Here is a 27,044-nt window from a genome sequence, read left to right as displayed (position 1 = left end):
TTGGGGGGGTAGAGTGTTTCTCTCGCGCGTGCACACACATTTGACCAGTAACTTTCTCTTCCAGTGTTTTTTCATCAGTATTGCTCTTGTTTTTCTTATTAAAACAGAATAATAAAAACACGGCTGTTTGATGAAGATATCATCCCTTATTCTGCTGCATTATTGACGTCCACACATACGCTAAAGAAAACGCTTTATAACGCTTTATGACAGCAATAATCCTACAGATAAAAACATATATCCTTCTGACAGAAACGGTGAGGTCGATTGCTATTCTTTTGACGACATCTTTGTAGTGAAAAGGATGTGCGAGATTATTAATACAATCCTTTATTTAGAATTAAGGAAAATCCGTTTGGGATGAAAATTGGATAAAAAATAAATTGAAGGTGTATTTGTCTCTAAAAATATATTTATACATAAACTATGTAAATAAGACACCGAAGGAGATGTACCAACATTGCATAATTTTGAACAATATTATGTGTGCATAGATGTAGATTCTTCGAGCAATGTTACTTGATTCCATTTAAATGCATAACAATTGATTCTTAATTATGATTTTTTATATTAAGGATTATTTTCTACTTTCTGTGTACCATCTATCATTGAATTTTCCAAATGTCTTTATTCTGTACAATTATACTGAAAAATGTAATAATTATTTGATCATTTGCATAAAATCGCTATGAACCCATAAAATAATTTAATTATAATGAAATGTCTGTTGACCAGGGGTTTTGTCTCTTTGCCCCACAGGACCTCCACAGTGGATGGTTGGGTGTTAGCGTATGTTTGTTTTGCTCTGATGGCGAACATGAGCAGTGGTGTGTGTATGGAGAGCCCACATGCTCATGGCCACACCCATGGCCACACCCACAACTACAACCACACCCCCGGTCGAGATTTCCCCCTGCAGATCGACTCGTGTCATGTGAACCCTGTGTTGGACTACAGCGCTCAGATGGAGCGGTACCGCTCTTTCGCTACCTTCTATAAAAACAGCACGGCCGCCGCCGCAGCTGCGGCTGCCCCATTTCCCCAGAACGCCAAAATCGCCCGCATCGCCACGCCCCTCTTCCCCTCCGCCCGGCTGTCAGCCATGCCACCCTGGCCCTGCGACAACGCTATGCTGTGGGGGCGAAAGCCTACCACGGTTAACGGACCTCACACACACCGGACTGGCATGCCGAGGGCGGAGGCTGTGCACATGTCCGCCAAACACATTCCACAAGACTCCGCCCTCGCGATGGGTGGTGACAACTTCCTCTCTCCGCTGACCGCAGAGCAGTGTCGCGGTCTGCCAGTTAACGGGGCGGAGTGCATGAACCGGCTGAAGTGCCCGCCGTCCATTCCGCCCCCCGGCGCTGGAGAGGCGGATCGGGGTGGGACGTTCGGAGGGATGCCCCCACTGGGGGGTCTGTCGCTGCCGCCAGGGGTCATTGTCATGACGACGCTTCACTCTGGAGCAGGGTCATCCGGGGTCACGATGTCAGACAGCGCATTCCAGATCGCTAACGTGGCGGCGGACTGCCAGCACAGCGGCTCGTCCTGCTCCGGCTCTCCTGCCACCCTCAACGGGAATGCCAGCGGCAGTTGCGGCAGTGGAAGCGGCAGCGGTAGCGGAGCGGCCAAGCGCAAACGCAAGCGTTGCGGCGTGTGCGCCCCCTGCAGGAGGCTCATTAACTGCGGCGTGTGCAGCTCCTGTCGAAACAGAAAGACGGGTCATCAAATCTGCAAGTTCAGGAAGTGCGAGGAACTCAAGAAGAAACCGGGCAGCACGCTAGAGGTGAGCTGTGCACATACACACACACGCTGGGAGGTCTATTGAAGTGGGCTGTTAAAGTGGGAGTGATGTGGTGGGGGGGTCTGGAATAGAGCCCAGACTTGGCACACACAGCCATAATAAACCACAGAGCAGTGTGTGTGTGTGTGTTAGCTTTGACCATTTCCCAAAGCCCTCTTATATGCTGGTGAAATGCCCTTACACACACACACACACACACACACTGCTGAGAGATGAGGCAACATGTTGTAAGTTCTGTGTAATCATACAAAGACAGATTCATCTATTCACGTCACATTAACTCACTACAATGGAATCAGACCATCTCAACACGCTTCTGGAAAAGATTCTGCTCAATAATTTTACATAACTTTCAGGGGCAGAAAAATCTCAAATACACAATAATACAATTCAACAAAACGACCGCTTGTGCGAATAATAACAGTGCTTTCTAGAAACGCTTCTATATGCTACAAATACATACATGCTGACTTTATGGTCAGAATTATCATTCGCTCAAAAATGATATCAGTGTCAGGATTATTAGCGTTAACTAAAACCAAATTGGTGAAAAACAAAAGTCATTTTAAATAAAATAAAATATGACCAAAAATTTGTAATGAAATAAATCTGAAACAAAGTTGAGGCATTCAATTAATCAACTGAAAGTATATAAAACTTAATCTGGAACTAAAATAAACTTAACGTAAATTGCAGTATAGAAATATATTAATAAAATGTCATTGGCGCTTGTAAAATTTAAACCAAAAAAAACTAAAGTAAATCAAAAAATAACTGATATGAAAAATGAAATATGTGGAATAATAACATGAATAAATGCTGCGATTTTGACCAGATATCCTCAGTGTCTGACTCTCAGTAGCTGTGTATAGTCAGTAAGATTGACATTTATGATCACATTACCATGAGCTAAAGTGAATTGTTTGCAGAAATTCTGAAGGTTTTTGTCTTGTGTTCTCTTCGCTCAGAGAGCACCATCAGCAGGAGCGGCCGACACCTTCCGCTGGTTCTTCTGAAAAACTCACCACAAACCACATCACTGAAGAACTGCAGGTCATAACCCTACAACCCCCCGCGATCAGGGACTCGCCCTCGCTTTCTACCCCTCCCCTCAGGACTCACTGTGGTACCGAGGTCATTCAGCAGCCGAGAGACTCAATGACCTCAACTCACCCGAACACCAACAGACGTAGAGAAACAGAGACTCGATTTCAGTCGTATCAGGACCTCGTCTGTGTCTGAAGGGAAGAGTTCACGCAAAAATGTCACTTCTGTTATAATTCACTCATGCAACGTTCTTCTCTGGAACAAAAACAGAGGATTTGTTCAAGAAACAATTTTCATATAATGAAAGTGAATCGGGACTGTTTTCAACCCCCAAAATGACAAAAAAAATCTACGTTCAAACAATTTATCCGCTTTATCCCAAGTCTTTTAAAGGCATATGAGAGCTTTACATAAAGAACAGACCAAAATACACTGAATACATCATATGAACCACACGAGCAGCCCATCCGTCAGGAAATCAATCAACTTACATGTCAGTCTGTTCCTCGTGCAAAGCTTGAAATATGACTTCAATACTGTCATTTATGTATTATTTTAACAAGTGCTACGTGAACGTGAGTGAATGATGACAGAAAAATTAGATTTTTTATATCATTTGTTCGCCCTCACGTCATGTCAAACCTGTATGAGTTTCTTCTTCAGAACACAAAAGAAGATATTTTGAAGAATGTTGAACCCCATCGGAACCAATATTTCTAAAAGAAAAAGGAGTCACGAACAGGTTTATAGAAGCACGTGAGGAGGAATAAATGATGACAGAACTGATATTTTTGGCTGAACGATCCCTTTAAACCACCTTTCTGTTGCATGGGTAGAAAAGTGTTTTGTTTTAACTAAAGACTTAAAGAAATGAACTTTGTTTATTGCTGTTGTGACACCTCACTGTCTTGATGAAGAAGAGACTTGTTAGGATGACTCGTTCATTAAATGTGATCCTTTTTGAAGTGTGACTGGCCGTCTGGCTCTTTTGTTTGTGCCGTTTCTCTTCACCTGTGCGGTGTTTTGTTGAATGTGTGACGGACTCGACAGGAGCGATGTGATAAGATGTCACTCGCTGAGGGTTTTCATGGCTCCCTCCGAGCTCAGATGAGCGGGGAAAAGATGGCGGAGGCATATCTCTGCGTTAAAGCGCTCGGCACATCACTGTACATGTCATCTCTTTATTGTTGGGCTTCTATGACGGCTCCCATGTTGCTAGGCAACATGAATTACAATGACATGAAGTCTTGTGTTCTAGAAGGAGGGAGGGGTCGTGAGATGCCTTCACTCTCGCCCGAGATTTACATCACACACACACACAACATCTGAATGTGTGTGTGTGTGTATGAGAGAGAGAGAGAGAGAGAGAGGGACAAAGACATATTCTCCAGGGTTCAGACTCAACTGAAAAATAGTATTAATATTACATTGATTTATTCTATTTCATATTGAATTTATTCATCCTTTTTTCAGTAAGCTGGGAAATGCATGAATGTTTTTTATACACAAAGCAGTGTGTTAAAATATACATGAATAAATAAATACATTTTTAAGCACACTGCTTTGTGTTCTCAAATATTCATGCATCATATATAAATAACCTGCAACACGTTTATCGTATAACATTTTAAATGATATCACAGACCGGAATTCATTATCGAAATATATTTTTCTAGAACTGAAATCACGTTTTCACGTGAAATATTCAGTTCTGATTGGATTCATGATCACACCCAGATCTCATTTCACCCTCAAATCAAACAACAAATCATGCTTTGCTTTGTCATGAATGTTTTAAACCCATTAAGATTTTAGAGACATTATTTTCAAGAAAATTTCACATTTCAGACAATTTTATTGAACTATATGGTAATTTCTTTCATTTACAGATATTCATTTGGCAACTAAACATGTAACAGTAATGAGAAGAACACAATCTTAGGCTTGCGCACTGCAACTGCTTTCTTTAAGTCCCACCGGAGGTTCTCAATCGGATTTAAGTCTGGTAGAGTGAAAAAAAATGATAAATGAATAAATCTTTCTCTTAATTTTGGCCAATACAATATTCTGAACAGGTGTATCATGATCTCTCTGTGAAAGACTTTACTGACTGAAAACGACTCATTCATCTCATGATCAGAATTACCATAGTTTTTATTTTTTATTCATTTTATTAACATTTTTATTTATTAATATTTAGATTCGTTTTTTGTGGTAATTTTAGTTACATTTCACATTTACACATTTGGCAGACCTTTTATCCAAAGCGACTTACATTGCATTATCCTATACATTTGTTTCTATGTACAGTTGTGTTCAAAATTATTCAACCCCCACTGAAATTGATTGTTTTGGTCGGTTTGACATTGATTATGATCATTCAGTCATCCTGCTTACAATTAAATCAAAGAGGCACGTGTAGATCTCTGGAAAAATTGTCCGTAGGGTGTGAGTGCGTGAGTGAGTTTGTGTGCCCTGCGATGGGTTGGCACTCCATCCAGGGTGTATCCTGCCTTGATGCCCGATGACTCCTGAGATAGGCACAGGCTCCCCGTGACCCGAGGTAGTTCGGATAAGCGGTAGAAAAGGCACGTGTAGGTCAGACAAATATAACATAACATTTATAATGAAATAACCACAAATGTCTTTTCTGAGCTCACATCATTATCAGTTTTATTCAACCCCCAAGTGACATTCAATCTTAGTACTTAGTACAACATCCTTTTACAGTTATAACAGCTTTCAAACGTGAAGCATAGCTTGACACAAGTGTCTTGCAGCGATCTACGGGTATCTTCGCCCATTCATAATGGGCAAAAGCCTCCAGTTCAGTCACAATCTTAGGCTTGCGCACTGCAACTGCTTTCTTTAAGTCCCACCGGAGGTTCTCAATCGGATTTAAGTCTGGTAACTGCGATGGCCACTTCAAAATGTTCCAGCCTTTAATCTGCAACCATGCTCGAGTGGACTTATGCTTGTGATCATTGTCCTGTTGCAAGGTCCAACGTCTTCCAAGCCTCAGGTTTGTGACGGACTGCATCACATTGTCATCCAATATCTCCTGGTACTGAAGAGAATTCATGGTACCTTGCACACGCTGAAGCTTCACAGTACCTGCAAAACAGCAAAGCAAAACAGCCCCAAAGCATGATTGACCCCCCGCCATGCTTCACAGTAGGCAAGGAGTTCTTTTCTTCATAGGCCTTGTTAAAACATAGCGTTGATCCATGGGCCCAAACAGTTCTAATTTTGTTTCATCAGTCCACAGAACACTATCCCAAAACTTCTGTGGTTTGTCCACATGACTTTTGGCATACTGCAGTCGACTCTTCTTATTCTTTGGGGACAGCAAGGGGGTGCGCCTGGGAGTTCTGGCATGGAGGCCTTCATTACGCAGGGTGCGGCGTATTGTCTGAGCAGAAACTTCAGTACCCACATCTGACAAATCTTTTCTCAGTTCCTCAGCAGTCACACGGGGACTTTTCTCCACTCTACGCTTCAGGTAGCGCACAGCAGTCGAAGTCAGCATCTTCTTTCTGCCACGACCAGGTAGCGTTTCAACAGTGCCCTTTACCTTGAATTTGCGAATGATGCTTCCTATGGTGTCTCTTGGTATGTTTAACATCTTTGCAATCTTCTTCTAGCCATTGCCCTTCCTGTGAAGAGTAATCACCTGTTCTCTTGTCTTCCTGGACCATTCTCTTGACCTCACCATGTTTGTAACCACACCAGTAAATGTCTAGAAGGAGCTGAGAATCAAAGTCATTTTAAAGCTGCCTAATTGGTGCTTATTAGGCTTTATTGCTGCTCCCTGATATCCACAGGTGTTTTCAATACCTGATTGAAAACACTTCATTTAACCTCTGTTCTTCAGAGTGGTAGTCTTTAAGGGGTTGAATAATTATGTCAATGAAGAATTCACAAAAGAAACATTTACTACTGTATTACAAAACTAATTGATGTCATTTTAGTTGCATATGGTTCTTTAAGAAGTCCTTGTAGGATTTCATTCTGAATACAATTACAAATGTACACTAAATTCCCTAAAACCATTTACAGCATTGGGGGTTGAATAATTTTGAACACAACTGTACGTGCATTCCCTGGGATGTTAACACAATGCTCCTACCACTGAGCTAGGATGTAGCATAGTTAAATATTTAGCAACTTTCTCATATCCTTTTATCATTTAATTATTTTATGTTTTATGTTGCTGTATACAATTAATTAATTTTAATTTTTTTTATTATTATAATTTTAGTGCTTTAAACTCATGTCAGTTTATTTCTGATGCAACATTTCAATTGTTTTGTTTTCGTTTCATTCTCAATCATTTTTAGGCCAATATTTGATATGATTTCAATAAACAAACACGCTTTTAAAGTTTTAATTTAAGACAACTAAAACAATCTTGCTAATGATGCTCTAGAAGAAAAGAACCACAGATATAAGAACAATGGGTAAAAATAAATTGGATTAAACAAATGTATTCATCTCTGGCTTTTTTATTTTATTTGAAGTTTCAGTTCACGCTTCTAATAAAAAAGTACTGTGATGACAAATTCATATGCAAAACACATGAGCTGCCCAAATTCTGTACTCTAAGAAAACTTTTAAATATGTGTACATGTACACAAGTATTTGACAACTATAAGAATTGTACATGTATACTTTTAATATATATTTTGCAGTTATTGTTTATTGAAATGTAACTAAATCAGAACATTATTATTATGAAATGATTCTAATCTACTGTCAGTTGTGTTGTCTTTATCCTGGCAGTGTTCAGTTGTGTGTTTGTCGCTCATTCTCTTAATGGCCATGATTCTGGCGTGATCTCTGTGATGTCAAACGTTTTTATGGCAAACGTCACATCGCGCCATCTCCTGAAGTAGATCTGTTTCTGAGTGTTACGGTCCTGCAGGGTGAAACTCTCGATCTTCAGCACCGGCAGATCCTGAAAAAACACAACATTGCACCTTTTATGACATCTACACTAAACAAAAGAAGGCAAGAGGATGTGACGAGTTTGTGTGGGTAACCTGTATGTTGAGGTAAGAGACGATGATTCCCCAGTCATATTTGCAGGTGGCACACAGCAGCTTCTCCTTCTTACAGATACCATCGAAGGTCTTGGGCTTTTTATGAGGTTGTGTTGTGCAGCGTTTGAAGATGGAATGATCAAGAACAATGTGATGACTCGCCTGCAGAGAACATAAAAGAAAAACATGACACATCTCCAGGACTCCAGAAGGTCACGTGGTGACAAGTTTCTGACATTATTAAAGAAACACAGGAGTGTTCTGACAGTTTTTGTCGTACCTGTACGACCCTGAGGTCGTCACTCAGACATGCAAACGTCTTACACTTGCCGCAGAGTAACTCATAGCTGGCCTGCGCTTTGGGTCTGTCAGGACTGGATCTGATGTGATCCCTCCGGACTTTATCTTCTCTCTGTAGCATGTCTACCTGAGTACACGTGTGTGTAAAGAGTCATGAGTCATTTCAGACGAGAGAAGATGTTTAAGACATGTGGTGGTGGAGCAGAACCTTGCTGCTGATTTGAGTCGGGCTGCTCTGCAGACGCGTAACGGCTTCCTCCACCATCTCCTCCTTAGACATGTTCATTCTCTCCTTCTCAATGCGCTCCTTACAGCTGGAGATGAGGTAACATCGACTGTCCTGTGCCCGACCACGACCTTCACAACACACACAGATGGGCATGACGGTCAGATCTTACAACTTTATAAAGGAAAAAAATGTGTGATTTATTTGTTTGTTACCTCTAACTTGGACCATCTTCACCACATTACCCACATACTCATACATGAGGACCAGGTTGCATTGTGGGATATCGATGCCCTCATCAGCGACGGATGTGGCGATGAGAATCTTATTGTTATCAGAGCTCTTAAAAGACTCCAGAACACCCTTCATATTGTTTAGAGTCATTCCTGTACAAGAACAACAACAACCTCACAGAAGACTGCACAACACACACAAGAACTATACACTCCATTGACAGGAATGTGTGTGTGTGTGGATTCTCACCTGAGCTGTTACTGTTTGATTTGCGTCCTTTTCCAATCAGAACTCCAGGATTCAGGAAACTCAGTGAATCTGTGTCATCAATCCATTTCTTCATGGCCTGAAAAACACACAATTAACTTGAGTGTGTGAACAGTTTGTGTGTGTGGTGTGTGGTGTCAGACTCACATCAGCGAGGGCTCGTGTCCTGACGAACAGGACTGTTCGGGTCTGAGGGTTGCTGTGATATTCCTCCTCCAGAATGAACTTCAGCTCCTCTAGTTTGGGGTTCTGCTGTCCGTTTGTGGCCAAATCCAGCAACTGTGACCTCTGACCTGAATCAATGAGACTGACCTGAGACCGGCTGATATTTAACTTCAATCCCAATGTATGATAAAATGTATTGTTGATTTATGGCAATACTGGGGCAAAAATAAACATCAAAATTCTTTACTGTCAAAGAACTCGGTGAGTTTCCTCTCGGTTTCGTCATAGCCGGCGTTTCGGACCTGTTCAAAAAACCAATCCAGATAGTCAAGAGCATCTATAGTCCGGGCGTCCTCGGTGATGATCAGAGCATCATTATATTTCTGAAAGTAAATAAAAAACACTCATCATCATTACATGTTTCACAGGCAGATATACAGACACACTAATTTGGACCATGTAAAATGATACAGTTTGACTTGATTGGTTAGTGTTTTGTAATAACCAATTTCATTACATCTAGAATAAAATCAAGTGAATGAAGACATTGCAGTGACTTTTGTGTTGAGTGTATGCATGTGTGAGTCACCCGCAGATGTTCAGTGTAGTTGTAGAGCGCTCTGCAGATTCTGCTCTCCTCTTCTGGATCCTTCATCTGTAGAACCTTGCAGCTCTTCTGAACAGAGACGATCCACTGCTCATATACCTGAGAGCCGTAATCACGGTTCTGGAGGTTTGACAGGCTACCTGTGAAACAAACATGTGTGTTAAGTGTGTGTCTGTCTCTCTGCAGTATGTGTGTATAGATGTAAAGTTTGTGTACCGATGCTGTAGGTGTTCTGTGCCAGCTGCTCAATTTTACTCATGATTTGTTTGATGATTTTGATGAAGGGATCATATGTGCGCTGAGGAACATCAAAAAACTCTGAAATAAACGCAAACAATGTTAATAATTATGCAATTATTAACAGATACACCTGTGTGTGTGTAATACTGACGTTTCTCAGGTGTGTGAACATAAGATCTGAGCTCATCCAGGTGTTTGGTAACCGTGGTGATGACCCTGGTGTCCAGGTTGGCACACAGCTGTAAGATATTGCTCTCAGCCTCCAGCGGACTCTTGAAATTTCCGATGCCCACTGATGCTGTCAATCCCACGACCTGAGATACAGAGACAAACTCGTGAACCAACAGAACACAACACACAATTAAACTGTGGAGAACAGAACAGAGATGAACATAAAGGAACATAATAATGACACGGTGACACAGTGACATAGTGCAGAGTGGAACAGAACCGAAAAAGAACAGAGGAACAGAAGAGAACAGAACACAGCAGAAAAGGACAGAGTAGAATAGAACTGAATGGTGTAAAACAAAACAGAACAAAATATGGTAGAGAACATAGTGGAATGGAACAGAACAGTGTGGAACAGAAAAGAACTGTGTGGAAAAGAAAAGAACAGAGTGAACCGGATAGGTTTTAAACAAGTGTTGAACAGAAGATAACAGAGCGGAACAGAAGATAACACATTTGAACAGAAGATAACACATTTGAACAGAACATAACAGAGTGGAACCGAAGATAAAAGAGTGAAACAGAAGATAACACAGTGGATCATAGATAACACAGTGGAACAAGAAACTGTTGAACAGAACAGTTTGGAAAATAAGACAACAGGGTGGAACAGAAGAGAACAGAGTGGAACAGAAGATAACAGAGTGGAACATATGATAAAAGAGTGGAACAGAAGATAACACAGTGGAACAGACGATATCACATTGGAACAGAGTGGAACAGATGATAACAGAGTGGAACAGAAGGTAACTGAGTGGAACAGAAGATAAAACATAGGAACAGAAGATAACAGAGTGGAACAGATGATAACAGAGCGGAACAGAAGATAACAGAGTGGAACAGAAGATAACACAGTGGAACAGAAGATAACAGAGTGGAACAGATGATAACAGAGTGGAACAGAAGAGAACAGAGTGGAACATAAAAGCTTTAAACAAGTGTTAAACAGAACAGTGTAGAAGAGAACAGTGTGGAACAGAAGAGAATAGCATTGAACAGAACAGTGTTAAACAGAACAGCGTGTTGTGGTACCTGTGGTAGAGAGTGTGTTTTGCTGGTGAGTTTGGAGTCCAGGTATCGGGTCATGATGTTGTTGTACGGGTGTTTTCCGGTGGTGTTATGACACTCGTCTAGCAGAATAAGTGATAACAGCTCGAGAGACGCCACCTCTCCACTGTTAAGAGCGTTGACTAGAATCTGAGCCGTCATCACCACAATGTCATAATTCTCAATGAGCCAGAGCACAGACACACCCTCCATATCACCACACATCCCGGTCACCCTAAAGGACACAAACACACATCATTACACATATGTTGCTGTGGACATATTTACACATATATGTGTAAATACACGTATATGTGTGTATATGTGTGTGAGAGAGAGATGCCTTATGCTGGGGTCCTTGCAGGAGAAGTGCTCCTTAAAAAGTTTGTGCTGCTGTTCATAGACGTCAACTTTTGTTGCCAAGAAGACGACCTTTGCCCTGCCAGTGAACTGTTTCAGGTGATTCTCACAGATTGCCAAAGCCACAACAGTTTTTCCACATCCTGAAGGGAACAGAAAGGACATTTCACCCAACTGATGATGAAGACGACTACTGGTGTGTTATTTAGGAGTGTAACGTACCTGTCGGAGCACAGATGATGGTGTTTTGTCCGTTAACGGCCGCAGCACTCAGCTCTTTCTGATACTCTCTGAGTTTCCTCTCACCTCCTCTGATCCCTGTGTAGCCAGGTTAAATAATGAGAAACCCCAATTAGCTGTCTAACCCAGTCACGAAAGGGTTAACTTTAATTTTGGATTTTTGATGCATTTGTCAGTGAGCCAATGGGTAAATTCTACGAGGCACTGAGCTGACCAATCAGCTGCTAGCTAGGCTCCGTTACGGTTACACCTCTAGTTTCGCGTCACTGCACGTTCTTTTGGCGCTTGCATTCGAGCATAGGAGGTTGCGTTATCTGCTTGGTAAGGTGGATAAAACAATATGAAGTAAATTAAACAAGTTCTGTAATCATTATGGATTATACTGATTATACTTTATTGTAATTTAGAGTGTAAACGAAAGCTGTGCCTGAATCCACTGTTGTCACGGAGCTAAAGGCAGTGAATTCCGTTAAAATGGTGAGTTGTTTATCTAGGCATCTGAGTTTGCTAATATTCATGGTAACAGACCAGGCTTTTGCTGCCCTTTTTGTGTTAAACCTAGTCTGATGAGTTTATGAGTTCGCTAGCATCTATGTTAATCTGTGTTAATGGGTGAATCAATGCAAAGGTGCTCATTGTGTAAAGCTAAAGGTGTGGGGCCTGCTGTGTGCATATGTTAAAAAGGCAATTAGCAACAATAGGCTAGCGATATACTGGTTATTGTCTTTGAAACCATCAAGTTATTTCGGTTGTGGGTTATAAAAAGAAATGTTAACTTTTCATACTGTTGCTAAATAGTTTGTTAAATAATGATGTTAAAAATTGTGGAATTTATTGTGGTCACTGAAGCTTAAAGAGGTAATATTTTTAGTGCATTCTTCCACTGTTACCGGTGCAGAGGGGGATAAATAAGCACACTACTGCCTTAATGCCTCTAATTTAAAGTGATACAATTTGATTAATGTTTACATGCAATTCATGCAGTTTTATTTTTCATACTGTTAATGTTACTATCATAAGGTTTCATAAAACCTGAATTTGAAATGTGTCTTTATGAAGAATGCAATTTATGTAAATTTACTTTTGATACTAGAGAAATTCATATAGTTTGATACCTGAGAAGAAACATAAGAGCTGTTGTACAGCGAGAGAAATATTTTTATATGGCATTATAGGTGTACTGAAATATTATCTCATTTTATTTTGTGGAAGCCTGTAGCAGTCCATTTATTCACTGAATGGTAATTGAAAGAAATGATTTGGCCTTATTTATAGGTCAGGTTTTGGTAAAGAGCTGGAAACATCGTGCAGTGATCCTTTCCACGGAGTGATATAGATCCAAACGTTCCAGGCGTTCTCACAGCGAGTCATAGATTCCCAGTCCGGGTGGCTGGGTGGCGAGCCAACCGTGTTTGTGACTCTGGCTTTAGACGGATTGCCAGGATCACCTTCTTCATCTTCATGGTGGTAGGACAAACACTATCACAAGTAAAATAAAAGGGCCCCAACGGTGAAACTGAACTCTCAACCAAGGCAGGTCGAACCGAGGATCAACTTGGCTCAATGATACTGAACAGAGAGGGGTTTATTTACGTGCGCACTTTATTATTTTAGTTTGTTATTTTTCATGAATGTGTTTTTTCTTGTATGTATGTTCCACCCTGTGAAATTAATACAGGTTGCGTAAACTGTCATTCTGGTGTGGCATGTTTTATTGATATTCAATTCTTAGGCTCTTAACAATTTAGCGTCTTCTGATTCTGGTCCAAATTGTGTTTATTGAAATCTCTACGACTACTCTAGACTATTAAACCTATGTACATTATTACTACCTCGTAAATAGGGTTACATAATTGGCGAGCCAGCCAGGAGCCAGAGACATTGAATATCAATATTGAAAGAATATGCAAAATGGATTTCATACAGAAGTCAGGTGTTAAAATTCCAAATTCAGTGATTGTTAGTGGGGTAACACAGGTAGCAGATCAGGATGAGCAAGTTGTAGACTTCCTTAGGGAGTACGGTTCCATTGAAGGAGCCCTTCTCGTTGATGATTCTAAATCAGAATTTTACCAAAACCTGATCATTGAGTTTTCGAGCGGGTCAGCTTTAGCGACCTTAGAGCCACTTTTGCCATACACGCACACAGTGCAGGGTGATCCATGTGCTAAATATGTTGTTAAAGCATTAAGCAGTGTGTACACTACGCAGATTGGCAGTAATGCTACAAAAACGTATCTAGCTGAGTTAAAGGGCTTAGCCAAGCTAAGTGGCAAAGACTATGGGGAGGTGTTGAAAGAGATGATGTCTCAGATTGGTGAAGATATTGAAGCTATGAAACCCGTAGGCATAGAAGTCCCCCCTTCACATGTTGAGACCCCAGTTTTGATACTTCAACCCCCTACCCCTGAAGATCAACAGCCCCTAGTCTCACTCTTGAATGCCCCACGGGAAGGAAATTGCTTAAATGCCACTGATTCAGTCCTGTTCACTAGTGGAGGAAAAGCTCCGTCCCTTTCAGTAAGTGACATAAACCCAGCAGAGATACAGAAGGTGGTAGTTGAGCATATCGTAAGGAGTGAAGGTGTAAGCCCACACTTGCAATCTCCAGTGAGGCTTCGTTCCTTTTCTGGAAAGATTCCCAGACCCAGTAATGAAGCTGATTACGACACTTGGCGCTCACACATCGAACTGCTTTTAAATGATCCCAGCATGTCCCATCTTCAGATTTCTAGAAGAATTCTTGAATGTTTATTTTCACCTGCAGCCGATGTGGTCAAAGGGCTACGGCCTGGATCACCCCCCATCGCTTACCTGCAGCTCTTGGACTCAGCCTTTGGTACTGTTGAGGATGGGGAAGAACTTTTTGCCCAGTTTATGAACACCCTTCAAGACCCGGGTGAGAAACCCTCCACTTATCTTCACCGACTGCAATTAGCATTGAACCTAGCTGTGAGAAGGGGTGGGGCTGCACCGGCCGATGTAGATAAACAGCTACTTAAACAGTTCTGTAGAGGATGCTGGGACAATTCGTTACTTTCTTGCCTACAACTTGAGCAGAAGAAAAGCAACCCCCCTTCATTTACTGACCTCTTGCTGTTACTAAGAACAGAAGAAGACAGACAGTTAGCTAAAGCTAGTCGCATGAAAAAACACATTGGCACCACCAGGCAACGTGGCCAGCTTCAGCTCCAAAGTGCGTGGGCCTGTGCAGAGTCAAGAGAGAAGTCAGAGGTCAGTCTCAGTGTTATTGAGGATCTTGGGAGACAAGTAGCCAGTTTACAAAGCCAATTAACCTATTTGATGGCACAGGAAAGGACAAAGGGGGTTGATAACAGGGAAGCAGCAGGGAAAAGTCCAGGCAAAGTACAAAAACTAGACCGTGCAAACAAAGACATGCTAAAACAGGCCAAGAAAAAGCAGAATTTCAGACCCAGGCCTTGGTACTGCTTTAACTGTGGGGAGGATGGGCACATTGCCCCAGTTTGCACAGACAGGGGAAACCCTGTTCTAGTAGCTGAAAAGAAAAAACAGTTAGAGGAGAAGCAGCGAATGTGGGACGCACAAAACAGTCTTAACTTGCCTTTAAACGACTAGCAGTTCCTGTTGGGGGACAAACAGGGACTGAAGAGAGTCAACAACGTCCCTCAGACGTAAACGGTAAAGACAAGGCTGAAGCATGTGCTAATCTAAAACATTCAAGTAAGAACCACCCTTTTAAACTCCCTAAGGGGTTGGTCGGTACCAAGAGCACTGCTGCAGTCAGCATAAAAGGTGAAGAAGTCAGCTGCCTACTAGATACGGGTTCCCAAGTAACAACAGTTCCCCGGTCATTTTATGAACAGCACTTTCCAGAGCAGGAGATTAAGCCACTACATGATCTCTTGGAGGTGGAAGGAGCAAATGGACAGTCCGTACCCTATCTGGGTTACATAGAAATGACTGTAACTTTTCCAAAAGAGTTTATTGGAGCGTCAATGGATGTAAATACACTCGCTTTGGTAGTTCCTGACATTCGAGCCACTTCAGAGTCTCTTGTGCTTATAGGCACCAATACGCTTGATGTACTGTATGACATGTACTTTGAAGCCGGATTGACACGCCATCAACCAATCCCACATGGCTATAGAGCAGTTCTTAAATGTCTTGAGCTTAGACAAAAACAAACCAACAACAGTCAACCCAGTGTAGTAACATTGCAAGGCAGAAGTTCTAAAATCATCCCAGCTGGTGAAACTGTAGTAGTTGAGGGAGTTGCTGTAGCTTGTTGCTTGCAGAATGAGAAGTTTGTAGTCATTGAGCAACCATCATTACCCTCCTTGCCGGGTGGCTTGCTGGTTACAGCTAGTTTAGTCGACATTCCCCAGCAGCGGCCCTATAAGCTACCAGTGGTCATCAGTAATGAGTCTGACCATGATATAGTCATTCCCGCTAAATGTGCGATTGCAGAGATAAGTGCTTACCAGAGCATCTTGTTACAGGAGCACAGTGTAGTAAAACAATCAGAACCCCTCTCAAAGTCACCAGAGGCACAGTCAAGCAGCAAGCACAACTTAAACTTGAATTTCGGTGAGTCCCCAATTCCATCTGAATGGAGAGATCGCATCACTCAGCAGCTCAACAACATGCCCGACGTGTTTGCACAACATGACTTGGATTTTGGCAGAACAGATAAGGTGGCACACAACATAAAACTCTCAGATGAAACTCCTTTTAAACAGCGTGCAAGACCAATACACCCCCAAGACATCGAAGCTGTTCGCAAACACATTCAGGAGCTTCTTGATGCAGGAGTCATCAGAGAGTCAGTGTCACCGTTTTCGTCACCTATAGTAGTGGTCAGGAAAAAGAATGGCCAAGTCCGATTGTGCATAGACTACAGGCGTCTCAATCTCCAGACCATAAAAGATGCATACTCTCTTCCAAAGCTGGAAGACACATTCTCAGTGCTCAGTGGTTCCCAGTGGTTCTCCGTCCTTGATTTAAAGTCTGGTTATTACCAGATCGAAGTTGAGGAAGCAGACAAACCAAAGACCGCATTTGTGTGTCCGCTTGGGTTCTGGGAATTTAACCGAATGCCTCAGGGAGTGACTAATGCACCTAGCACTTTCCAAAGACTAATGGAAAAGTGCATGGGGGACATGCATTTAAAGGATGTTCTAGTCTTTATTGACGACCTGATTGTGTTCTCAAGGACTCTAGAAGAGCATGAAGAAAGGCTGATGAAGGTGCTCACACGCCTTAGAGAGTTCGGGTTGAAATTATCACGTGAAAAGTGTGTCTTCTTCCAGACGTCAGTCCGTTATCTTGGGCATGTAGTTTCCAGGAATGGAGTCGAGACTGATCCGGAGAAGATTGCTGCCCTTAAGACGTGGCCGGTCCCAAACAACCTGCGAGAGTTGAGATCTTTTCTTGGGTTTGCTGGGTACTACAGGAGGTTTGTTAAGGGCTACTCTAACATCGTTAAGCCCCTCCACAATCTAACCTCTGGTTACCCACCTTCTCACAGGAAATTAAAGTCAGATGAGAAAGCAGGTCAGTACCGCAACCCAAAGGAGGTCTTTGGGAGTCGTTGGACACCCGCTTGCCAGCAGGCATTTGACCTGGTGATTGAGAGCCTTACTTCCGCCCCTGTGTTAGGTTTTGCTGATCCCCAGACGCCCTATGTTCTCCACACTGATGCAAGCACCACTGGACTCGGTGCTGTTTTGTATCAGGAACAGGAGGGTCAATGTCGAGTCATAGGCTATGCAAGCAGAGGATTGTCAAGGAGTGAGAGTCGCTATCCAGCACACAAGTTGGAATTTTTAGCACTCAAGTGGTCGGTGACAGAAAAGTTCAGTGATTATCTCTACGGCAACCACTTCACTGTTGTTACTGACAGCAATCCGCTGACATACATACTGACCACAGCGAAACTTGATGCGACAAGCTATAGGTGGCTGGCAGCACTGTCCACTTTCTCATTCAAACTTCTCTATCGTCCAGGAAAGCAAAATGGCGATGCAGATGGACTGTCCCGCAGGCCTCATGGGCAGCTGGTTGATGATCTTAAATCCCAAAAAGAGAGAGAGCGCATAAGACAGTTTACTCAGGGCCACCTCTCTGATCCAGAAAATATAGATGCAGTAGATCAAACTGTTGTGCAAGCAATCTGTGAGAGACAGCTCATTTACAGTGTCAGTTATGATGGCCCAGATTCTTCAGATGGTGTTGCTTTAGTTGAAACTCTTGCCATCTCAGCTACTGCTGTGCCTGACAGTTATGGGCAAGAAGATCACCTTGGTGGGTTGCCAGTTATCCCCCACCTAACTGAGGCAGAGCTTGCGAGTAAACAAAGAGCTGATCAAAGTATAAAGCATGTCATTTCCCAGATCGAGCGGGGAGAAAAACCACCCCCAACCTTGCGACATGAACTCACTGAGCTTCCACTGTTGTTGAGGGAGTTAAATCGCCTTGAACTCCGTAATAACAGTTTGTACCGGAGGCGCCAAGTGGGCTCTCAGACCTTTTATCAGTTTGTGCTCCCAGCTGACCTGCGTGACTCAGTTTTGACCAGCCTACACAATCATATGGGTCATATGGGGGTTGACCGCACACTGGATCTTGTAAGAACCAGATTCTTTTGGCCAAAAATGGCTTCGGATGTTGAGAGAAAAGTCAAAACATGTGGCAGGTGTGTAAGGAGGAAGGCGCTACCTGAGAGAGCTGCGCCTTTGGTAAACATTAACACCACCAGACCCCTTGAGCTCCTCTGTATGGACTTCCTCTCCCTTGAACCTGACAAAAGTGGGACCAAAGACATACTGGTGATTACAGATCACTTTACTAAGTTTGCGGTTGCCATACCAACACCTAACCAAAAGGCCCGCACAGTGGCAAAGTGTCTGTGGGAGAACTTTATGGTACACTATGGAATGCCAGAAAGGTTACACAGTGATCAAGGACGTGATTTCGAGTCCAACACAATAAAAGAGCTCTGTCGAGTGACCGGCATACACAAAGTAAGAACAACCCCATACCACCCTAGGGGCAATCCCGTTGAGCGATTTAATCGCACCTTACTAGACATGCTAGGTACTCTTGAAAGCCCAGAGAAATCTCGTTGGCGTGATTTTGTAAAACCTCTGGTCCACGCCTATAATTGCACCAGGAATGAGGTGACCGGATTCACACCATATGAACTGATGTTTGGTCGTCAGCCTCGTCTGCCGGTTGATTTGGCGTTTAGATTGCCAGTGCAAGGGGGTCAGCAAACATCACACGCAGAGTATGTGCAAAACCTTAAGTCACGACTTGAAGACAGCTACAAGATAGCAATTGAAAATGCTGCAAAGATAGCACACAAGAACAAAATGAGGTATGACAGGCGTGTGACTGTTTCGGACTTGGAAGCTGGAGACAGAGTATTGGTCAGAAACGTTCGCATTCGAGGAAAACATAAGATTTCAGACAAGTGGGAGTCAATTGTCCACGTGGTGGTGAGGAGAGCAGGTACCCTGCCCGTATATACAGTCAAACCTGAAAATCAGGATGGTCCTTTGAGAACACTGCATAGGGACTTACTCCTTCCATGTGGTTACCTGACTACAGAGGTCAACAAGACGTCTGACCAGCAGCCCACAAGGCGCAGGCCAGCCACCCGTGCAAATCCTATTGTGGATGAGAATAATTTCTCAGACGATGAAGATGAAATCATTCCTGTTTACTATTTCAGAGAACCCCCAAATGCTCAGTGTACCACAGTCCATGACAGTCTAGTGCAGCCTAATCCAACCATGCTTACTGTGCAGGATAAACGGCATACGGAACCTCCAGGCAATTGTCCTGTGAATGTTCAAAATGTAGATTGCACTGCTGAAGTTAACAAGCCACCTGATATGTCCAATGGTGCCTCAGACAGTCCCCTCACACTTAATGATCCTAACTGTCACCACTACGACACTGATGACCTACTTACCGAAAGAGCAATGTTTGATGAACAAGCTGATGAAATCGTTATGACCGAAAGTAACTTGCCTGATAGTAAAAACCCTGTGGAGGAACAAAACTTACTTGATGATGACATCCAAATTGAGCAGCTTCCAGTGTTCCTTGACATGTTAAATAGTGAAAAGGATATGAGTCGCAATGCAAGTAAAGAACCAGAAGAGGAAATAATGGATACAACACTTAGGAGATCAGAGAGAAACCGTCAGCCATCAAAGAGACTTGAATATACTGAACTTGGAAACCCCTTTGTCACAGTTGTTAAATCATTCTTTCAGGGGTTAACTACAGCTGTGGCTGACATTTTAAGTGAGGGTGAGAACTCGTATCCTTCTGTTTTGTACCCTGAGATACAAACAGTTCAACCATTGCCATGTACAGGGACGTACATGAGTTCAAAGGGGGAGAGTGTAGCCAGGTTAAATAATGAGAAACCCCAATTAGCTGTCTAACCCAGTCACGAAAGGGTTAACTTTAATTTTGGATTTTTGATGCATTTGTCAGTGAGCCAATGGGTAAATTCTACGAGGCACTGAGCTGACCAATCAGCTGCTAGCTAGGCTCCGTTACGGTTACACCTCTAGTTTCGCGTCACTGCACGTTCTTTTGGCGCTTGCATTCGAGCATAGGAGGTTGCGTTATCTGCTTGGTAAGGTGGATAAAACAATATGAAGTAAATTAAACAAGTTCTGTAATCATTATGGATTATACTGATTATACTTTATTGTAATTTAGAGTGTAAACGAAAGCTGTGCCTGAATCCACTGTTGTCACGGAGCTAAAGGCAGTGAATTCCGTTAAAATGGTGAGTTGTTTATCTAGGCATCTGAGTTTGCTAATATTCATGGTAACAGACCAGGCTTTTGCTGCCCTTTTTGTGTTAAACCTAGTCTGATGAGTTTATGAGTTCGCTAGCATCTATGTTAATCTGTGTTAATGGGTGAATCAATGCAAAGGTGCTCATTGTGTAAAGCTAAAGGTGTGGGGCCTGCTGTGTGCATATGTTAAAAAGGCAATTAGCAACAATAGGCTAGCGATATACTGGTTATTGTCTTTGAAACCATCAAGTTATTTCGGTTGTGGGTTATAAAAAGAAATGTTAACTTTTCATACTGTTGCTAAATAGTTTGTTAAATAATGATGTTAAAAATTGTGGAATTTATTGTGGTCACTGAAGCTTAAAGAGGTAATATTTTTAGTGCATTCTTCCACTGTTACCGGTGCAGAGGGGGATAAATAAGCACACTACTGCCTTAATGCCTCTAATTTAAAGTGATACAATTTGATTAATGTTTACATGCAATTCATGCAGTTTTATTTTTCATACTGTTAATGTTACTATCATAAGGTTTCATAAAACCTGAATTTGAAATGTGTCTTTATGAAGAATGCAATTTATGTAAATTTACTTTTGATACTAGAGAAATTCATATAGTTTGATACCTGAGAAGAAACATAAGAGCTGTTGTACAGCGAGAGAAATATTTTTATATGGCATTATAGGTGTACTGAAATATTATCTCATTTTATTTTGTGGAAGCCTGTAGCAGTCCATTTATTCACTGAATGGTAATTGAAAGAAATGATTTGGCCTTATTTATAGGTCAGGTTTTGGTAAAGAGCTGGAAACATCGTGCAGTGATCCTTTCCACGGAGGGATATAGATCCAAACGTTCCAGGCGTTCTCACAGCGAGTCATAGATTCCCAGTCCGGGTGGCTGGGTGGCGAGCCAACCGTGTTTGTGACTCTGGCTTTAGACGGATTGCCAGGATCACCTTCTTCATCTTCATGGTGGTAGGACAAACACTATCACAAGTAAAATAAAAGGGCCCCAACGGTGAAACTGAACTCTCAACCAAGGCAGGTCGAACCGAGGATCAACTTGGCTCAATGATACTGAACAGAGAGGGGTTTATTTACGTGCGCACTTTATTATTTTAGTTTGTTATTTTTCATGAATGTGTTTTTTCTTGTATGTATGTTCCACCCTGTGAAATTAATACAGGTTGCGTAAACTGTCATTCTGGTGTGGCATGTTTTATTGATATTCAATTCTTAGGCTCTTAACAATTTAGCGTCTTCTGATTCTGGTCCAAATTGTGTTTATTGAAATCTCTACGACTACTCTAGACTATTAAACCTATGTACATTATTACTACCTCGTAAATAGGGTTACACCTGCAGACAGATTAAAGGTCATGGTAGGTGAGCAGAGATGGCACGTAAGAGTTTGTCAGGTGTGGTTATCACGACCTGGGCTCTGTACCTGATGTCTCCGGAACACAGGTGTTGTTGGCGCTCTTCAGCAGAGTATCGTCACTTTCACCGTCCTCTTGATACTGAAACACAGTTTTTATGGTTTCTGAGGTCGAGGTGTCCATGTCCTCATCCTGTGCATTCACAACCTTCCCATCTCCATCTGCAGGACAAACAGTCAAATCATCATCACAGAAACGGAACGGATGGACGAAGATGCAGACGAAAAGAAAAGAGTATCTACTTGGTTCCAGTAGTTGTAAAGCTTGAGTTAATTCACACTGTTCCAGAGCCATCTTCAGCACTTTAAACCAGTTGTATTGATCTGAACGTATGAGACACTGCACCATCATCTCACTGCCGGCTATTGGACCACGCCTTGTCTCCACCTGAGACACACACACAGATGTAACATGTGCTGGTGTGTGTGTGAGATAATGATGATGTGTATATGTGTGTGTCTCACCGCTCTGATCTCCTCACACTCTTTTGTTTTGAGTGTGTCACTCATGTGTGTGAGCAGCTCGATGGGCTTCATGTGTTTGGTGATGGACGGTTCGATCTTCTCCAGAAGCCTTCTGTGTTCCTGCAGACTTTCAAACTTACTGAAGTCCCAGTCCATCAAAGCTTCACACAGACCAGTGTACTCTACACACAACACAGAAGTTAGTTCATTTTATTTCCTTTGGTATAGTAATTCCACCAAAGTTACATTAAGCTGATGTGCAACTTCCCATTTTTTGCATTTTATTGTAATGTAACAATCACATTCTGGGCTGCCAATGGAAATCTTGAAACTAGAAACTTCATGAAAGTCAAGAGTCCAACTAAAGCAATTATATATGCTTCATTAATGGTTTTGTTTCGAAGGAGAAAATTTTATCAGACTCAGAGTGCCGAGTGCAGAGACCAACGAGTCCAAGAAAAGTCTGAGACTACAGAAAAATGTCTGGAAGTACTACAGCACTGACCTAGAGTCTCAAAATAAAAGTGGCCAAACTCTGAAAGAGTCTTCTGAATATTGTCCGGAAGGCAGACACACTGTCAGTTTAAATCTTGATTACGTAAAGACGCATCTTTTCAACCTTGCGTACACAACACTTCTATAATACCAATACTCTAAGTATTATTAGGCTGCATTATTTAGATCAACTGGAATCAGGAACACTTCCTACAATGACTGATGCGCTTGCAGAACTGTATTCTGCTCTTAGTTGTCTTTTCTCATTGTTCCGAGGTCTGTGACAAGTCCAGATGGTGGAGCTGAAAGAGGGAGGCAGCGACCTGACATGACCCACTACACAACCACATTGCAAACTAAGATATTATAATATTAAGATAACATTAAATATATCCTCTAACACTTTTATTTCTTTTTCTGTGGTTTATTTAGCCTAGTTGTGCGAGCACTGTGAAAGTTGTAGAGATGCAGCAGCGGTGTCAGAGGAGAACTGGTTCCCCTGGCTGGGTCTCGGTTCTCCCGAGTTTTTTTTTTTCACAGAGTTTTGGGTTCCTCGCCACTGTTGGCACACTGGCTGCACTGGTTTTGCTCTGCAAGGGGCTGCTGACGTCAGCTTTAGGATTTTGTACTTGTTAATATTATTTTAATGTAACATTTTGCATGAATTCTCACTACCCCATAGGAATTGATAGTCTGCATAATATATTTCCTTTGTTTCTCTTCTTTTATCTTCTACTTCTATGTGTGTGTGTGTGTGTGTGTATGTGCATGTACATTATGTGTGTTTTGGTGTGCATTAGTATGTTATTTTATGTATTGCTTATAGTTAATATGTTTTCATGCACAAACTGAATTATTGTCCTTTGTTATTGTCTCCATTTAAATGCCTCTCGTCTCTTGTTCTGTGCAGTTCATTGTTTCTTGTACATGTTGTGTTACCCGCCTCCAGAAATCTTGTCCCCGCCATGTTCCTGCAGTGCAGTGTTTTTTGAAGTGTATGTTTTAGTTCCCTTTTTTATCCTTGAGTTTATTTCCCTTCATGGTAAGTGTTTGGTTTGTTAGTTTATTTATGATTTTCTGTTTTGCGCCATTGTGGGTTTTGTTTTGTGTTTTCATTCAAATAAATTATTTTTTGGTTTTGATCCACGTCTGCTTGTGGGTTCTCTGTCCCCCATTCCTGACAGCTTTGTAACAATGAAAATAGTAAAAAGGGCTATACAAATAAAAGTTGTGTTGAGAATACAGTCTTGCATCAAGGGTCTTTCATCAACTCATCTTTAAAAGTTAGTGTGATCTTTTCAGTTGCGTTGTGTTTGTGTGAAGTTACCTGAGGCCCGAAGAATGTCAATGAAGGCCTGAAACCAGCCTGGCGTATCTAGATCACACATCCGGTCGAATAACAGCTTCACAGCCTCAGTGACAGACGTCTCCTCTCTAGACAGAATCCCATCCACCGTCACTAAACCAACAGAACAAATTTGACATGTGTTCATTTAACAGATGCTTTCAAACAATCGGACACAGATGTGCAGTTATGTACTGATAATTTATTTTTTATTATATACAGTATCATAACACACGTGTTCTTACTGGTTAACCTGATTAACAGGTCTGTCAAGGAACCACAGCTTACAGTAGAGAAACTGTACACCTTTATCAAACACCTTAAAATAAACACAAAATAAATCAATGCAGATTTCGCACTGGACTTCCTCACAGTCTCCAGGATCAATTCCCAAAGGATTCAAAGAGAACATCCCGTGGGAATAAACCAAAACATAAATAATGTATTTTCATTTGCATTCATTTATTCAGAAGACAAGTATTTTTAAAGAGATTTTATTAGTCTGTGTTTTCACTTTAGAACACATATACAATATGTATGGATTATTCTGCACTTCTGACTGTCCAAAATGAACATCAGCTTTAGGATTTTGTACTTGTTAATATTATTTTAATGTAACATTTTGCGTGAATTTGACAACCCCATAGGAATTGATAGTCTGCATAATATATTTCCTTTGTTTCTCTTCTTTTATCTTCTGTCTCTCTCTCTCTCTCTGGTTGTGTGATTGTGTGTATGTCCATGTGCATGTACATTATGTGTGTTTTGGTGTGAATTAGTATGTGTGTATGTTATTTTATGTATTGCTTATACTGTAGTTAATATGTTTTCATGCACAGCTGCTTTGTGTTATGATCCTGTCCCTCTTGTCCAGAGTTTCCTAGTTGAAAAAAAAAATCAACCCCTGTGAATTTTAACTTTAATCTTCAGAGTCTGAAATACATATTTCTCGACCAACAATATTGCATGGAGACTTAAACATTTATTTTTAAGATGAAGTTCAAAGTCCTCAACTTTATGGTAAGGGCACACAAATACTGACACAGAAAAGATTATATTTATCTCATATTTTTGGGATCTTGTCAGTGAGGTTGTGGGGTTGTGAGGTGGACTAGTCTGTCAGCAATGTGCTCATGTGGTCCATAGAAACTATGATAAAACTTCATAATAAAATAACTTTAATTGTTGCGGTATGGACTCAAAAGTGTGGGACAGGCACATTTACTTCCTAAATCATACAAATTATCAGTAAAATATACAAAAACGATGATGTAAATTAATATGTATATTAAATTCATTTTGAAATAGTGTCAAATTGAGCTTTTTTTACATATCTTAAGACTGTGATTAGGGTTGTAGGACATGAACAAAAACAGTTTTTGCACCTATAAATGCTATTTAATTGATATTTTTATTATATATTTTTCAAGTTTTCATATGACACATTTTGACATAAATCAAAAATTTCACTGCCTGTTGAAAAAACAAACAGCATAACCTGGTTTGGTATGTTTTGTGCTGGTTTAAGATGGTCGTGTCATGTTCTGTTCTACAGCTGGTTTAAGCGGGTCAAACCAGAATCAAAACATAACAAACCAGCATATGCTGTTTATTTCAACACAGGGGTCTTTAAAGTACCCGCAGTTATAGAAACACCCATATACTGAGAGGATTTAAAGCTGCATTTTTAAAGAAATGCATCATTATTAGCTATAAAATATATAGTTACATAGGTACTGCCCCATTCATTATTTACCCTGTCGGATAAAAATCTGGATTGAACATGAATTTAGTTACAAACTACACAACGTCTCATATTTGACGGGTTTCTAGAAGAACAGTCAGATCCTCACCTCCATTCATCTATTGTCAATGTCATGAAGTGTTTGTGTGTGTTGTGTTGTGTGTGTGTTGAGATATTCTCACGTACCTTTATCCAGGTATTCATTCATGAAGACTTTGATCACTGATGGTCGTAAAGTCTTCGCGAAATATTCGCGGAAGCGCTTTAAATTTTCTTTCTCCAGTTCGTACATCTCTGTGCTGCTTCACTGACGGTCTGATGAAACTCAACGAGTCTGATCTTATAACACAACACATGATCCCGAAACTAAAGTGAAAGTAAACACGAGAAACGAAACTGATTCAATCGAAACTCAAGGCGATGATCCCTCACAGCTCACTTATTAACCACAACACAGTCACTCAGTTTAGACTAACTAATGGTTTCTATTCAAAAATATCAGAAAGCATGTTTTCATTGTTATGTTCAGTCCGGGAGTGTTGACATCCATCCAGAAATCCCTTGATGTTTTTAGTAACTTCCGGAAACAGGAAAATAAATAAACCTTCGCCAGTTTAACCAGTAGAGGGAAAAGTCCTCCTCGGTAAATCCCGAATTTTTTAAACCTCAGAAACAGGTGTTTAAAATAACAACTCAAACGTGTTCATAGAGATGTCACAATGGTAAATTTGGCTAGAGGTTAAACTACACGACTACGTCAAACTATACAGCAACATGATGAATCAATCTGAGCACATTTACATTTATAATATCATATTGTCTTAACCTATACATTTGTGTCTGACTATGCCTGGGATCGATCCCATGACCATACTCTAACCACTGAGCCACAGGAAAGCTTACAGAAGTAAATCAATCAATGATTCCCTCAATAT

The 27,044-nt window shown here is 41.3% G+C and overlaps 2 protein-coding genes across 4 annotated transcripts in view; one reads left to right on the top strand and one right to left on the bottom strand.

Annotated features, from left to right (window-relative positions):
* LOC130408911 (CXXC-type zinc finger protein 4) overlaps window positions 1–3,809 on the top strand; it is a 5,228-nt gene extending 1,419 nt beyond the window's left edge. For 2 of the 3 annotated variants that reach the window (XM_056732414.1, XM_056732415.1), the window contains exons 2-3: window positions 760–1,789; window positions 2,776–3,809. In XM_056732414.1, coding sequence (XP_056588392.1) covers window positions 760–1,789; window positions 2,776–2,823 — 1,078 coding nt within the window. In that variant the 3' untranslated portion in view covers window positions 2,824–3,809. Of the gene's footprint in view, window positions 258–759; window positions 1,790–2,775 lie in introns of all 3 variants that reach the window. The other variant, XM_056732416.1, reaches the window with a different exon arrangement.
* A 3,534-nt stretch (window positions 3,810–7,343) lies between these two features.
* rigi (RNA sensor RIG-I) lies at window positions 7,344–26,654 on the bottom strand. The gene is made up of 19 exons (XM_056732349.1): window positions 26,296–26,654; window positions 24,348–24,479; window positions 22,526–22,707; window positions 22,304–22,448; window positions 22,070–22,222; window positions 11,796–11,891; window positions 11,557–11,716; window positions 11,199–11,448; window positions 10,087–10,249; window positions 9,912–10,013; window positions 9,678–9,835; window positions 9,336–9,471; window positions 9,071–9,216; window positions 8,906–9,002; window positions 8,638–8,808; window positions 8,405–8,553; window positions 8,177–8,323; window positions 7,897–8,058; window positions 7,344–7,811 (listed from the first exon to the last, which is right to left on the bottom strand). The coding sequence occupies exons 1-19, from the start codon at window positions 26,399–26,401 to the stop codon at window positions 7,659–7,661; spliced, it is 2,808 nt and encodes a 935-aa protein (XP_056588327.1). The 5' UTR covers window positions 26,402–26,654; the 3' UTR covers window positions 7,344–7,658.
* Window positions 26,655–27,044: the final 390 nt, after the last annotated feature.

This window comes from Triplophysa dalaica, chromosome 20 (assembly GCF_015846415.1).
Source record: "Triplophysa dalaica isolate WHDGS20190420 chromosome 20, ASM1584641v1, whole genome shotgun sequence".
Lineage (NCBI taxonomy): Eukaryota > Metazoa > Chordata > Actinopteri > Cypriniformes > Nemacheilidae > Triplophysa > Triplophysa dalaica.
This window is presented reverse-complemented; position numbering and strand designations above follow the sequence as displayed.

Excerpts from the sequence above, each read along its gene's own strand:
- rigi (XM_056732349.1), bottom strand. The coding sequence starts at position 26,401 with ATGTACGAACTGGAGAAAGAAAATTTAAAGCGCTTCCGCGAATATTTC. Across the intron at positions 11,892-22,069 it reads CTGTGTTCCGGAGACATCAG|GGATCAGAGGAGGTGAGAGG; the intron begins GTACAGAGCCCA and ends CTGGCTACACAG. Across the intron at positions 8,059-8,176 it reads ACGACCTCAGGGTCGTACAG|GCGAGTCATCACATTGTTCT; the intron begins GTACGACAAAAA and ends TGTTCTCTGCAG.